Source organism: Xenopus tropicalis, chromosome 8 (assembly GCF_000004195.4).
Source record: "Xenopus tropicalis strain Nigerian chromosome 8, UCB_Xtro_10.0, whole genome shotgun sequence".
Lineage (NCBI taxonomy): Eukaryota > Metazoa > Chordata > Amphibia > Anura > Pipidae > Xenopus > Xenopus tropicalis.
This window is the reverse complement of record NC_030684.2, coordinates 2,058,956-2,074,678: the sequence shown is the minus strand read 5'-3', so window position 1 is coordinate 2,074,678 and position 15,723 is coordinate 2,058,956. Positions and strand designations below refer to the sequence as shown.

Genomic DNA, 15,723 nt, shown 5'->3' with positions numbered 1-15,723 from the left:
TGTGCTCTCCCTCTGACCCCAGCAAGGGTTAAACTCCATTTACTGGAAAGTTCAGCAGTGGCCGAGGGCTTCTTACTGTAGCACTTTCATCTCTTGCCCTTTTTGGCAACCGATTAAGGGCCAGTAAATCTTCCTGAAATTAGGAAGCCTTCCAGGCATGGGTTTAACCGCAGGGGTTTGTTTTACACGTCTCCCTCTGTTTTCAAAGGGGCGATCCTGAAAGACGGACTTGGCCCAAAATAACAGCCGTGGGGTTACTGTTCCGCCCCAGCTCCGGTCTCTGTGTGCCCATACACAAACACTCGGGGGCCTGCAATCAATCAGAAAATAATATTTACCCCGTATTTCATTTTGCTATGTTTTGGCATCTCGGAAATAAATCCGGGCAGGTTTATATACACAATTCCTGGCTATAAAAAGCCTGGGGTAAAAATAAACTCAGAGTAATTTGTGTGCGGATTTACTCAGCGCTCTTTCCACTACTGTAAATTGTACCGTGACTTGTGACTGGGCTCCTGGCTGCTGGTACTGGGCTACTGAGCCCCTGGGGAACCTATAGGGGCCCTTGTGTTACTCTGTTAGTATCCCTATACTTTGTCTGTATAACTTTACTTCAGTCTGGATAGGTTTACATAGGATTCAACTGTGACCCCCAGTACTTACCCAGGTACAGAGCTCTGATTCTCTGTACTTCCTGCTCCTGGGCTGCTCTCTTTCCCATGGTCAGGCAGGAACCTCCCCCTGGGTAAGTGAATCCAATCTCCCCCCAGTACTTACCCAGATACAGAGCTCTGATTCTCTGTACTTCCTGCTCCTGGGCTGCTCTCTTTCCCATGGTCAGGCAGGAACCTCCCCCTGGGTAAGTGAATCCAATCTCCCCCCAGTACTTACCCAGATACAGAGCTCTGATTCTCTGTACTTCCTGCTCCTGGGCTGCTCTCTTTCCCATGGTCAGGCAGGAACCTCCCCCCTGGGTAAGTGAATCCAATCTCCCCCCAGTACTTACCCAGGTACAGAGCTCTGATTCTCTGTACTACCTGCTCCTGGGCTGCTCTCTTTCCCATGGTCAGGCAGGAACCTCCCCCTGGGTAAGTGAATCCAATCTCCCCCCAGTACTTACCCAGATACAGAGCTCTGATTCTCTGTACTTCCTGCTCCTGGGCTGCTCTCTTTCCCATGGTCAGGCAGGAACCTCCCCCCTGGGTAAGTGAATCCAATCTCCCCCCAGTACTTACCCAGGTACAGAGCTCTGATTCTCTGTACTTCCTGCTCCTGGGCTGCTCTCTTTCCCATGGTCAGACAGGAACCCCCCCCCCCCCCCCTGGGTAAGTGAATCCAATCTCCCCCCAGTACTTACCCAGGTACAGAGCTCTGATTCTCTGTACTTCCTGCTCCTGGGCTGCTCTCTTTCCCATGGTCAGACAGGAACCTCCCCCTGGGTAAGTGAATCCAATCTCCCCCCAGTACTTACCCAGATACAGAGCTCTGATTCTCTGTACTTCCTGCTCCTGGGCTGCTCTCTTTCCCATGATCAGGCAGGAACCTCCCCCTGGGTAAGTGAATCCAATCTCCCCCCAGTACTTACCCAGGTACAGAGCTCTGATTCTCTGTACTTCCTGCTCCTGGGCTGCTCTCTTTCCCATGGTCAGGCAGGAACCTCCCCCTGGGTAAGTGAATCCAATCCCCCCCCAGTACTTACCCAGGTACAGAGCTCTGATTCTCTGTACTTCCTGCTCCTGGGCTGCTCTCTTTCCCAAGGTCAGGCAGGAACCCCCCCTGGGTAAGTGAATCCAATCTCCCCCCAGTACTTACCCAGGTACAGAGCTCTGATTCTCTGTACTTCCTGCTCCTGGGCTGCTCTCTTTCCCATGGTCAGGCAGGAACCTCCCCCTGGGTAAGTGAATCCAATCCCCCCCCAGTACTTACCCAGGTACAGAGCTCTGATTCTCTGTACTTCCTGCTCCTGGGCTGCTCTCTTTCCCATGGTCAGACAGGAACCCCCCCCCCCCCATGGGTAAGTGAATCCAATCTCCCCCCAGTACTTACCCAGGTACAGAGCTGTGATTCTCTGTACTTCCTGCTCCTGGGCTGCTCTCTTTCCCATGGTCAGGCAGGAACCTCCCCCTGGGTAAGTGAATCCAATCTCCCCCCAGTACTTACCCAGGTACAGAGCTCTGATTCTCTGTACTTCCTGCTCCTGGGCTGCTCTCTTTCCCATGGTCAGGCAGGAACCTCCCCCTGGGTAAGTGAATCCAATCCCCCCCCAGTACTTACCCAGGTACAGAGCTCTGATTCTCTGTACTTCCTGCTCCTGGGCTGCTCTCTTTCCCATGGTCAGACAGGAACCCCCCCCCCCATGGGTAAGTGAATCCAATCTCCCCCCAGTACTTACCCAGGTACAGAGCTGTGATTCTCTGTACTTCCTGCTCCTGGGCTGCTCTCTTTCCCATGGTCAGGCAGGAACCCCCCCCCCCCTGGGTAAGTGAATCCAATCTCCCCCCAGTACTTACCCAGGTACAGAGCTCTGATTCTCTGTACTTCCTGCTCCTGGGCTGCTCTCTTTCCCATGGTCAGGCAGGAACCTCCCCCTGGGTAAGTGAATCCAATCTCCCCCCAGTACTTACCCAGGTACAGAGCTCTGATTCTCTGTACTTCCTGCTCCTGGGCTGCTCTCTTTCCCATGGTCAGGCAGGAACCTCCCCCTGGGTAAGTGAATCCAATCTCCCCCCAGTACTTACCCAGGTACAGAGCTCTGATTCTCTGTACTTCCTGCTCCTGGGCTGCTCTCTTTCCCATGGTCAGGCAGGAAACCCCCCCCCCCTGGGTAAGTGAATCCAATCTCCCCCCAGTACTTACCCAGGTACAGAGCTCTGATTCTCTGTACTTCCTGCTCCTGGGCTGCTCTCTTTCCCATGGTCAGGCAGGAACCCCCCCCTGGGTAAGTGAATCCAATCCCCCCCCAGTACTTACCCAGGTACAGAGCTGATTCTCTGTACTTCCTGCTCCTGGGCTGCTCTCTTTCCCATGGTCAGACAGGAACCCCCCCCCGGGTAAGTGAATCCAATCTCCCCCAGTACTTACCCAGGTACAGAGCTCTGATTCTCTGTACTTCCTGCTCCTGGGCTGCTCTCTTTCCCATGGTCAGGCAGGAACCTCCCCCTGGGTAAGTGAATCCAATCTCCCCCCAGTACTTACCCAGGTACAGAGCTCTGATTCTCTGTACTTCCTGCTCCTGGGCTGCTCTCTTTCCCATGGTCAGGCAGGAACCTCCCCCTGGGTAAGTGAATCCAATCTCCCCCCAGTACTTACCCAGGTACAGAGCTCTGATTCTCTGTACTTCCTGCTCCTGGGCTGCTCTCTTTCCCATGGTCAGGTAGGAACCCCCCCCTGGGTAAGTGAATCCAATCTCCCCCCAGTACTTACCCAGGTACAGAGCTCTGATTCTCTGTACTTCCTGCTCCTGGGCTGCTCTCTTTCCCATGGTCAGGCAGGAACCCCCCCCTGGGTAAGTGAATCCAATCCCCCCCCAGTACTTACCCAGGTACAGAGCTCTGATTCTCTGTACTTCCTGCTCCTGGGCTGCTCTCTTTCCCATGGTCAGGCAGGAACCTCCCCCTGGGTAAGTGAATCCAATCTCCCCCCAGTACTTACCCAGGTACAGAGCTCTGATTCTCTGTACTTCCTGCTCCTGGGCTGCTCTCTTTCCCATGGTCAGACAGGAACCCCCCCCGGGTAAGTGAATCCAATCTCCCCCAGTACTTACCCAGGTACAGAGCTCTGATTCTCTGTACTTCCTGCTCCTGGGCTGCTCTCTTTCCCATGGTCAGGCAGGAACCACCCCCTGGGTAAGTGAATCCAATCTCCCCCCAGTACTTACCCAGGTACAGAGCTCTGATTCTCTGTACTTCCTGCTCCTGGGCTGCTCTCTTTCCCATGGTCAGGCAGGAACCTCCCCCTGGGTAAGTGAATCCAATCTCCCCCCAGTACTTACCCAGGTACAGAGCTCTGATTCTCTGTACTTCCTGCTCCTGGGCTGCTCTCTTTCCCATGGTCAGGCAGGAACCTCCCCCTGGGTAAGTGAATCCAATCTCCCCCCAGTACTTACCCAGGTACAGAGCTCTGATTCTCTGTACTTCCTGCTCCTGGGCTGCTCTCTTTCCCATGGTCAGGCAGGAACCCCCCCCCCGGGTAAGTGAATCCAATCTCCCCCCAGTACTTACCCAGGTACAGAGCTCTGATTCTCTGTACTTCCTGCTCCTGGGCTGCTCTCTTTCCCATGGTCAGGCAGGAACCTCCCCCTGGGTAAGTGAATCCAAGATTATCCTTTGGGGGGGCAGTAAGTTCAGAAGCAGAGCAGACCTGCCCCACCCTGTGAGGGAGAAGCTATTACTCCCCAGTTTAATGGATGTTTGTGTCAGTAGAAGTGGAGGTGACTAAAGCCTTACGCACCGGGCACAGGGCACCGCTTGGCTGGATGAGGTGCCCGACCCAAGGCTGAGGGATTATTTTCCAGCCAATAGCCTCACAGTGATGGGAAACTCTTTCCACTCTCGGTACTGGGGGGGGCACAGAGGGGCCCTTGTGTGGCCCAAGTGCCTATAGAAAGGTCAGTAGGACTGACACATTGGGTTTGGGCCAAGTGGAAAAGCAGAGCAACCAGCTACAGGCCTGAGTGCCAGCGAGTGAGTCAGGGGGGGGATACAGCGGTGCCAGTGGGGGGGGATACAGCGGTGCCAGTGGGGGGGGGATACAGCGGTGCCAGTGGGGGGGGTACAGCGGTGCCAGTGGGGGGGGATACAGCGGTGCCAGTGGGGGGGGGGTACAGCGGTGCCAGTGGGGGGGGGATACAGCGGTGCCAGTGGGGGGGGGATACAGCGGTGCCAGTGGGGGGGGGATACAGCGGTGCCAGTGGGGGGGGATACAGCGGTGCCAGTGGGGGGGGATACAGCGGTGCCAGTGGGGGGGATACAGCGGTGCCAGTGGGGGGGGGTACAGCGGTGCCAGTGGGGGGGGATACAGCGGTGCCAGTGGGGGGGGGATACAGCGGTGCCAGTGGGGGGGGGGTACAGCGGTGCCAGTGGGGGGGGATACAGCGGTGCCAGTGGGGGGGGATACAGCGGTGCCAGTGGGGGGGGGATACAGCGGTGCCAGTGGGGGGGGGTACAGCGGTGCCAGTGGGGGGGGATACAGCGGTGCCAGTGGGGGGGGATACAGTGGTGCCAGTCGGCGGGGAGCCCAGTGCTGCTCGTTCAGTGCTTATTTGGGGGTAAAGGGTCCAAATCCATCCTGCCCGGTGCCCACAGGGACAGGTGGGCTGGGGGGCAGTAAGTGGGCATCTCCTTGGGCCCCTTAGCGTGAGTGGCATTCAGCTGTGCAGCTTCATTTGTGCCAGATCCGCTGGTGGGGCCCCAGGTACCCCAGTCCCGCACTGCCCCAGGTGCCCCAGTCCCGCACTGCCCCAGGTGCCCCAGTCCCGCACTGCCCCAGGTGCCCCAGTCCCGCACTGCCCCAGGTGCCCCAGTCCTGGACTGCCCCAGGTGCCCCAGTCCCGCACTGCCCCAGGTACCCCAGTCCCGCACTGCCCCAGGTGCCCCAGTCCCGCACTGCCCCAGGTGCCCCAGTCCTGGACTGCCCCAGGTGCCCCAGTGCTGCACTGCCCCATGTAGGGATGCCACCCAGCCAGCGCCAGTGCCAGTGGTAACCCTACCTGCAAACTCCTCCCTTCCTGACTCTCTGTGGCCAATCAGGCATTCAAGCCCCAAAGACCTGAATGAGTGAGTTCCCAGGACAAGGTGCTGAGCGTTTCCCCCCCCCCCCCCTCATTTCTGCCCCTTACAGGGTATTTATGGCCTTTCCCTTTGTTGGCTGAGAAGCGCAATGTTAGCGCACATGAACGCCAGCTGTGTGGCTAGTCCTGCTCGGACCTGGGCCAACATACTGCCCCCTGCCCAGGCCTGGCATTACCACACAATCCCCTGCCTGATTCTCTGTACTTCCTGCTCCTGGGCTGCTCTCTTTCCCATGGTCAGGCAGGAACCCCCCCTGGGTAAGTGAATCCAATCTCCCCCCAGTACTTACCCAGGTACAGAGCTCTGATTCTCTGTACTTCCTGCTCCTGGGCTGCTCTCTTTCCCATGGTCAGGCAGGAACCTCCCCCTGGGTAAGTGAATCCAATCTCCCCCCAGTACTTACCCAGGTACAGAGCTCTGATTCTCTGTACTTCCTGCTCCTGGGCTGCTCTCTTTCCCATGGTCAGGCAGGAACCCCCCCCCCCCCCCTGGGTAAGTGAATCCAATCTCCCCCCAGTACTTACCCAGGTACAGAGCTCTGATTCTCTGTACTTCCTGCTCCTGGGCTGCTCTCTTTCCCATGGTCAGGCAGGAACCCAGAGAGAGAGTGTGAGGCAGCCAATCCCAGTGCGAGGCAGTGCTTTCTGGCATCTGCTGCAAAATGATCCTAGGATGCTGGGAGTTGTAGTTCATAGTTAAGCCCTGCTGTATGTGTTGCAGATTTACCCCCTTGGTGTTTCCTTAGGATTTTACTTCCCCTTTAAGCCATTGGAAGCGCTGAGGTTAATCTCCAGGCAGCCAGGCCCGGTAACCTGGTTTCTAAATGAAGTGCGTACGGCAACCAAAATAACTCTTTCCAGCACCGTGATTGGCTGCCAGTGGGCGAGTATTTTTAGCCCATGAATCAGAGTATTTGTCTGGGGGACTGGCACGGCTGCTGGTGTTTATGTTTGGGTGGGTATATATCCGACTTACCCTCTGCCCCCAATGGTGCCCCCGGGGGGGGTGTAATAATCAAATTAAATGTTCCCCCCCAATGGGGCAATAGCTGGTACCCATACAGGTAATGTTAGTACTACAGCGCCACAGTGGTGAGAAGTGGTACTGCAGGCAGCATGATGAGCCAATCTGTTTAGCGAAAAATTCGTTTAACGCATTGAAGTCAATTGGCGACTTTTTTTCTCACTCCAAATGCATTAAAGTCAGTGGGTGTTTTTTGGGGCGACTTTTTTTTCTCGCCCACATTTTTCTTGGTGACTTTTTTGCCTTGATGATTCGTTACCAGCTCAGCTTTGTATCCAATCGTTTCCCGGAAAGTCCAGGGTCGGACTGGGGGGTGCAGGGCCCACTGGGGCTGCTGTATTAGGGGCCCCCCGCCATGGCCTTCACACCCCCTTCCTGCAGGGGCCCCCACCACCCCCCCGGCCAGTGGCTAGAAGGATCAGGTCTGACCCTGGGCAAGTCGCTGGATTGGGTAGAACCTTGCCCTCTGCGCTGTTATGCAAAGGGTTAATTTTTGCCACCCCTGCGGGGTAACAGGGCCGACACATAGGAGCTGACTATTTACTTTGGGTCGGCCCATGGAATTATATTGCTTTTGCGGGGGGGGGGGGTCCAACATTGGGAAAGCAGCCACTAAATAGCCCCCGTTGCCATGGTTGGGGGGGAGCTGCAGGCTGCAATGGATTTTATACCCCCCCCCCCCCCGTGTGAGCTCACCCAGCAAACACTGCTGCAATGTCCCGTGACGTCAACCCCCCCTCAGGAATGGGGTAGGAAGTGCCATCTTATATGCCCCTGCCTTTAGCAAGAATTCCCAGCATGCCCGGAATGCCAACGACGCCTGCCATGGCAAAATAAGCAGTTGCCCTTTGATCCAGGGGTATTTTAAGGGGTAGTTCACCTTTAAATTAACTGTTCGTGTGACGTAGACGATGCTATTCTGAGACTATTTGCAATTGGCCTTCATTTTTTGTTCATGAGTTTGGAATTTCAGCGGCTATCTGGTTGCTAGGGTCTTGTTTACCTTAGCAACCAAGCAGGGGTTTCACTAAGACACCAGAATATGACTGCATATCAATGATAATAAAACTGTAATATCACAGAACCCCCCCCCCCCCCATTTTAAAGCTGTAGAAGTTTGAAAATAATGAAGACCAATTGCAAGGTTGCTAGGAATATAGTAAAAGCTAACGTAAAGGTGAACCTCCCCTTTAATGGAGGTCATTGGTGCCACTCCCATTGGTGGAAGCTCTTATTGCCCAGCAGTGCCAGTTGCATGCTGGGAGTTTTCCATGTGTAGGTTCCACTGGGGCAACTCTGCCCAACAATACTGATATATTTACCCTTTCTATTCCAGGCTGCAATGGAAACCACCCCGGGGCGTCACCCCCCCCAGGGCCCATGGAACCCTATCCTTCCCCGGTGACGCGTGGCACAGCTAAATATGGTGCCCCCCTGGCACGCCAGGTATTTATATGTGGGGGCGGCAGGACTGACAGCACCTAATTGCGCCATTAGCTCTGATGTAACGGGGTGACAGCTGGTGGTGACACAGAGAGCAGGGATGGGCGAGTGTCACACTGGCACCCCTAGTGCCCACCGGAGAGCCCAGCATTGCTAAATGTAATAGGTGGGCTGCTGGGAACTGCCCTTGGCTGGGGCGCCCTCTGGGGGTATCCGGGCAGGCTGGTCCCACCCTGAAACATAATGCCCTTCCCTGTGCCAACGTGTGTGTGCCAACGTGTGTGTGCCAACGTGTGTAACAGGTAATAGGGGGCATCCGTCTGTAGTGGGCTACCCGCCCCAGCCCTGGTGGCACTATACGTTGTGCATGGAACACCCAGGGTTGCCACCCGTCCTGTTTGACCCGGACTGCCTGGCAGGGCATTGGTCGGGCATTTGGCGATCTTTATGTCGTAGCCCTGCCCAGTGACATCACCAACCCACCCTTTCTCCTCCCCCGTGATGTCACGGGCAACCCTCTCTCCGCCCCTTGTGACGTCGCTGCCCGCCCCCTGCCCCAAGATAGAAGCCGGGGTGGCAACCCTAGGGGCACCGGGGGCTGTGCTATATACAGCATTGGTGGTCAGTGATTGGCCGACCACTGCGTCAGTCTTTGAGAAACCCGCCCAGTTGGGAAAATCAGACAGTCTGGGTCAAAACAGGACCGGTGGCAACTGGGTTTGTTCCCAGTGCCCCACTGGCACAGTACTCGGGGGCTATAGCCCTGTAGGGTTATGTAATAAAAGGCACTAAGTTTGTCCCCAGGGGCAGTAACCCATAGCAACCAATCAGCAGGCAGCATTTACTGGTAATGCAAACATCTTATTGGTTGCTATAGGTTATTCAGCGCCACATACACAGCTGATCCGTAACACATGGACCTGCTGCCCCCTAGGGGCAAAATACAGAAGGGCACGTGGCATTACTGACTGGGGGGGGGGGACCCTAAATAACATGCACAGCCGAGTATAAAGGGAAAATGTGCTTTAATACAAAATACAATCTCTACGAGGCGAGACTCTCGGTACCGTTCAGTAGTCGGAACATTCACGCCGGCTCCTGACTGGGCCGTTAGTGGTTTCATTCCATTAAACAGCAGGACCCCCAGTATAAAAAGCCAGTACCTTATACACAGTGCTACGGGGGGTAAAACCATAAGGGCAATAAAGCGACCGGCGTCAGTGGGAGGGGCAACGGCCATTAGATCAGCTGTGTGTATAGCAGGGAATAAAGGGCATATTAACCCACGTTACTAGGAGTTTCATGAACTGTAAGTACTTACATTGTATGTGGGTAGGTGGCCTAGTCTGTGTGTAAGCCTAAAGGGCAAGTAAACCCAAATATATCCATTCATCCCTCATTCTCACTGGGTTTATAGTTATGTGTAACTGTCACTGTGTCTGTCCCTTTCCCTTCCCTGCACTGCTGGTTCTGACTCCTGATACAACTCCCCAATATCCATTCATCCCTCATTCTCACTGGGTTTATAGTTATGTGTAACTGTCACTGTGTCTGTCCCTTTCCCTTCCCTGCACTGCTGGTTCTGACTCCTGATACAACTCCCCAATACCCATTCATTCCTCATTCTCACTGGGTTTATAGTTATGTGTAACTGTCACTGTGTCTGTCCCTTTCCCTTCCCTGCACTGCTGGTTCTGACTCCTGATACAACTCCCCAATACCCATTCATTCCTCATTCTCACTGGGTTTATAGTTATGTGTAACTGTCACTGTGTCTGTCCCTTCCCTGCACTGCTGGTTCTGACTCCTGATACAACTCCCCAATATCCATTCATCCCTCATTCTCACTGGGTTTATAGTTATGTGTAACTGTCACTGTGTCTGTCCCTTTCCCTTCCCTGCACTGCTGGTTCTGACTCCTGATACAACTCCCCAATACCCATTCATCCCTCATTCTCACTGGGTTTATAGTTATGTGTAACTGTCACTGTGTCTGTCCCTTTCCCTTCCCTGCACTGCTGGTTCTGACTCCTGATACAACTCCCCAATATCCATTCATTCCTCATTCTCACTGGGTTTATAGTTATGTGTAACTGTCACTGTGTCTGTCCCTTTCCCTTCCCTGCACTGCTGGTTCTGACTCCTGATACAACTCCCCAATATCCATTCATTCCTCATTCTCACTGGGTTTATAGTTATGTGTAACTGTCACTGTGTCTGTCCCTTTCCCTTCCCTGCACTGCTGGTTCTGACTCCTGATACAACTCCCCAATATCCATTCATTCCTTATTCTCACTGGGTTTATAGTTGATAAATGTGATATTTGTGCTTATATCAGTACATGCCCATTAACCCTTTGTACATGACCCCCCAGTGCATAGGCAGCCATATTGGCTAATGAGCCCCTCATTTGTTCATGTGACCAAGGGGATTCAGTGTGTGCCCAACTTTAGTCCCAGGGGGCGGGGCTACATACAAGTGGGCTGATTAAGTGCTTCATACAGTGGCATAAATGTGGGAGGGGCAGGGGGTGTAAATGCAGCAGGACTTGCCCCCCAATGGGGTAGCTTGTGATATCAGTAAGGGAAACGGCACGGGGTGCATTGTGGGACCCCAGGGTGCCATGCCAGGCCTAAAGGCTACCCCTAACCCGACTAACAGCCATTGCAAGGAATATATCCCATGATCCTCCCTGCCTATCCTTGCACTGAAATAGGAGAATAAAAAGAAATAAACTACTCGGATTCCCTGAGTCCAAACATGTGTCCTTCGCCCTGATTGGTGGCTTGGGCTCTTTCACTTCTTCCTGGGCAGGACGTTATCCTCGAAGTAGCCCTTGTTGGCGATGTTGCCCGCCGGGTCGTAGAAGCCCACGGCAATGTACATTCCCTTGTTGTCTGTGCTGAGGCCGAAGCCCACCTGCGAGGAAGACTTCCATATCATCTGCGTGAAGTTCCCTGCGGGGGGGGGGCAGAGGCACATTATTGGCCATGGTTTGGGGTCTCCCATTGCCTAATAATACAGAGAATTCATCTGTAGCTGCAGTTAGCATATCCGCCAGAAGAGGGCGCTAATTTCCATAGTAAGAGTAATGGCACCATCTGCTGGCTTCTACTCAAACTGCAGCTTTAGTTAAGCAATCAGCATGGCAGCTCAGTGATTTATACAGAGAAAAAATCATGGTGAACTTCCTAATTGGTATTAATAAATTGGGGGGGCGTATTAATTGCCCCTCTGTCTTTAAATAATGATCTCTCACTCACCTGAACCGCTCTGGAATCCGGGGGTGGCGAAACTGTATTTGGCATTCTCATTGTACCAGGACTCAGCCACTTCTTTCCCTGGGAGAGACGCAATGGAGACAGGCATTATGGGTAAGGGGTAATAAGTACAACTGGGGGTGGCAATAGGGAGATATTCAGAGGTTCCTGCCTGACCATGGGAAAGAGAGCAGCCCAGGAGCAGGAAGTACAGAGAATCAGAGCTCTGTACCTGGGTAAGTACTGGGGGGAGATTGGATTCACTTACCCAGGGGGAGGTTCCTGCCTGACCATGGGAAAGAGAGCAGCCCAGGAGCAGGAAGTACAGAGAATCAGAGCTCTGTACCTGGGTAAGTACTGTGGGGGAGATTGGATTCACTTACCCAGGGGGGGTTCCTGCCTGACCACGGGAAAGAGAGCAGCCCAGGAGCAGGAAGTACAGAGAATCAGAGCTCTGTACCTGGGTAAGTACTGGGGGGAGATTGGATTCACTTACCCAGGGGGAGGTTCCTGCCTGACCATGGGAAAGAGAGCAGCCCAGGAGCAGGAAGTACAGAGAATCAGAGCTCTGTACCTGGGTAAGTACTGGGGGAGATTGGATTCACTTACCCAGGGGGGGGGTTCCTGCCTGACCATGGGAAAGAGAGCAGCCCAGGAGCAGGAAGTACAGAGAATCAAAGCTCTGTGCCTGGGTAAGTACTGGGGGGAGATTGGATTCACTTACCCAGGGGGGGGGGGTTCCTGCCTGACCATGGGAAAGAGAGCAGCCCAGGAGCAGGAAGTACAGAGAATCAGAGCTCTGTACCTGGGTAAGTACTGGGGGAGATTGGATTCACTTACCCAGTGGGAGGTTCCTGCCTGACCATGGGAAAGAGAGCAGCCCAGGAGCAGGAAGTACAGAGAATCAGAGCTCTGTACCTGGGTAAGTACTGGGGGGAGATTGGATTCACTTACCCAGGGGGGGGGGTTCCTGCCTGACCATGGGAAAGAGAGCAGCCCAGGAGCAGGAAGTACAGAGAATCAGAGCTCTGTACCTGGGTAAGTACTGGGGGGAGATTGGATTCACTTACCCAGGGGGGGGTTCCTGCCTGACCATGGGAAAGAGAGCAGCCCAGGAGCAGGAAGTACAGAGAATCAGAGCTCTGTACCTGGGTAAGTACTGGGGGGAGATTGGATTCACTTACCCAGGGGGAGGTTCCTGCCTGACCATGGGAAAGAGAGCAGCCCAGGAGCAGGAAGTACAGAGAATCAGAGCTCTGTACCTGGGTAAGTACTGGGGGGAGATTGGATTCACTTACCCAGGGGGAGGTTCCTGCCTGACCATGGGAAAGAGAGCAGCCCAGGAGCAGGAAGTACAGACATAGCAGAGGTTGTGGGTAAGTACTTACCTGTGGGCAAGCTGGTGTTGGTCCCCCATCGGTACCACAGGTTCTCCCCATGGTGGGTGTCGCTGTTCTGCAGGGCACGTTTCCCTACTAAGTGATCCGCCCACTTCTGTGCATCCTGGGAAAGGGCCACGCTGAGCTGGAGGGCCCCGGCGCCGTGGAGCTTACGGTACTGATTGTGCTCACTGAGCAGATCCTTCCGGAAGCTTTTCAGCTCCTTCTCTGTAAACATGGGAAAAGGCGAGTGAATTCCTTGTGCCCCCCCCCCCGGCCCCTGATTCCCACTGTAACTCATTGGGGGCCCCTGGGGGGGCAGCTTGGTGGGCCTCACACATCCCCAGTCTGACCTTGGCTTCTGGGGTAAAGAAGAAAGATTTGGGGTGCGTTCCAGCATTTAACCCCGCGCCCCCCCTTCCGAGGAACGGTGACTAATGACTAAACCACGAGCAGTTGGAAACCGCCTGGAATTCCCTGCGGCCTCTCCGTCTGGCTGGGATTCGCCTCCAGGAAAGGCAGAGAAACGACCCCCCCTTACTGATACTCGGGGGCAGATTTCAACTCTTGCCCTTATATGACTCATGGCCGACCACGGACTATTCCATTCTAACTCAGGGATGGATTGTCCCACTTCCCATGGTGCAGTGGGAAGTCTCACCATTCGTGCTAAAGGGCCTCTATTGAGATACATCTTGTTGGAGGGGGGGTGCCCTGAGGGGGGGCAAAGTACGAGGCTTTATTGCCCTAGTGGTACTAGCAGTGCCCACCTGGAATGGGTAGAACAGCAGTGGAACTTGGACTCTTCACAAAACCATCCTCATCACCGTCGTCATCGGTCACCTTGGAGCCTCGAGGGAGGATGTTGCGGCCGTAGAATCCCGGGTTGGTGATGTTCCCACTGGGGTTATACTGGGCCACCACAATCAACATCCCTTTGCCGCTGGAGGCCAGACCAACACCCACCTCCTTGGAGGCTTTCCACACCATCTGGGTGAAATGACCTGCAGGGATGAGAGAGGGGACGTCATTGGGAGATCTGCCCAGCCGGACCTAATGTTCCATAACTCAAGGGGGCAGCCTTTACTGAGGGACATTGCCCACCTGTGTCGGCCTGGTATCCGGGCTTGGAGAAGTTGTAATTCTTCTCTTCTTTGTACCAGCTGTCGGCCACTTCTTGCCCTGGGTCGGAACAAAGAGAGAATTAGAAGAACAATTCCATGGAAGATGGAGAGACATAAGATCAAGAGACGTCCTTAGACCCTATCCTTGGGCTAGATCAACTAGCCTTCAGGTTGGACCCCCCTGCCACCACTGCAAGGTAGACCAGCCCAAGGTTGGACCAGTCAAAGGTAGACAAGCCCAAGGTTGGACCAGCCCAAGGTTAGACCAGCCCAAGGTAGACCAGCCCAAGGTAGACCAGCTCAAGGATTAGGACAGATAGGCCTGGTACCTGTGACGGTGATGGAGGGGCCTCCAGATTTAGCCCAGATATTCTCCCCATGGGACGTGTCACTGTGCTTTAAAGTCTTCAGGTTGAGGAGATGCTCCGCCCACCGTTGGGCTTCCTGACTTATCTTCGAGTTGAGCTGCAGCGGTTTTGCCCCGTGGCGTGATCGATAAACGTTATTGGCCTTCAGGAACTCAAGGGCAAATTCTCTGGAATCTGCTGGAAAAGTGAAACGAACATATGAAGATCATCTCAGTCTCATGTAGGACAACCGAGGGTGGGGGGGGGGAACGGTCATTGTCCCATTGGCCATTTTCAATCAATTACCTGTAGGTGACGAGGCCGAGTCTGTTCCGCGTGTTCCTAGATACGAGGTTCCCCTGGCGGTGGGGCTTGTTCCCGTATCGGATACAGGAGTTCCCTTCGGCAGAACGTTCTTCTGGAAGTAGCCGGGGTTGGTGATGTTGCCAGCTGGGCTGTACTGCGCCACCGCTATCACCATTCCTTTGCCATCCACAGCTTTGGCAACGCCAACCTCTCTGGAGTCTTTCCAGACAACCTGTGTAAAGTGACCTGGAAGAGAAGCCAACGCGTTTCAGGCCGAAGACTCCACCCAACCCTTCAGAGCTGGAGACCCCACCCCATCACCAGTCCCTAATTCTTCTAATACAATGGAGCTTCTTACGGGTTCCATGACCTTTACAGGTGGAGCCGTTGGCATGGAGAGCTTCCAACAAGTTCAGGGGTTCAATGGCTTTGGGAACGAGTTGAAACACAGTAAATTCCATCTCAGTCAACCGTATCAAGAAGGAAGGGAGGGGAACCACTTACCTGTGTTAGACTGGAAGCCCGGCCGGCCAAAGCTATAATCCTTAATCTCGTTGTACCACGTTTCCACCACCTCCGCACCTGAGTCACACAAGTTGGACACAAGTCAGAAGAAGGCTTAACAGACCAACCCTAGATAATCCCACCACTGGAGGCGTATGTACCCAGGTGTAACTATGCATAACCCAGTCAGGCCGGGCAGGAAGCGCCTGCTATGTGGACTGGGGGCAGAAGAGGTCTCACCAGAGGCATCCCTCATGCTGGAGTTCCACTTGTACCACAGGTTCTCCCCGTTGGCGGTGTTGCTGTGCTGCAGGGCGTTGATGGAGAGTAGGTGGTCGGCCCACTTCTGGCTGGAGTCGCACAGCTCCCGGGAGAGTTGGAGTTGGGGTGCGCCATGTTGGCGTCGATACTTATTGTGCGCGTCCAGAGCTTCCTGCTCAAAACTCCCAGCTCCTGCTGGACAAATAGAAGAAGTTGTTGTTTGGCCAAGGTTCTGACCAACGCTCCACAAACACTACTTTAACTCAAGATCAAGACCAAGTTCTACC

The 15,723-nt window shown here is 54.4% G+C and overlaps 1 protein-coding gene across 1 annotated transcript; it reads right to left on the bottom strand.

The window, feature by feature from the left end:
* Window positions 1–9,263: 9,263 nt before the first annotated feature.
* Window positions 9,264–15,436, bottom strand: glipr2 (GLI pathogenesis-related 2). The gene is given in 11 exon segments (NM_001114032.1): window positions 9,264–9,674; window positions 10,565–10,669; window positions 10,697–11,212; window positions 11,519–11,596; window positions 12,904–13,122; window positions 13,665–13,898; window positions 13,999–14,076; window positions 14,348–14,563; window positions 14,672–14,917; window positions 15,176–15,253; window positions 15,416–15,436. Coding segments are annotated over 9 exon segments (1,326 nt in total). The 5' UTR covers window positions 15,432–15,436; the 3' UTR covers window positions 9,264–9,674; window positions 10,565–10,669; window positions 10,697–11,051.
* Between the last annotated feature and the right edge of the window lie 287 nt (window positions 15,437–15,723).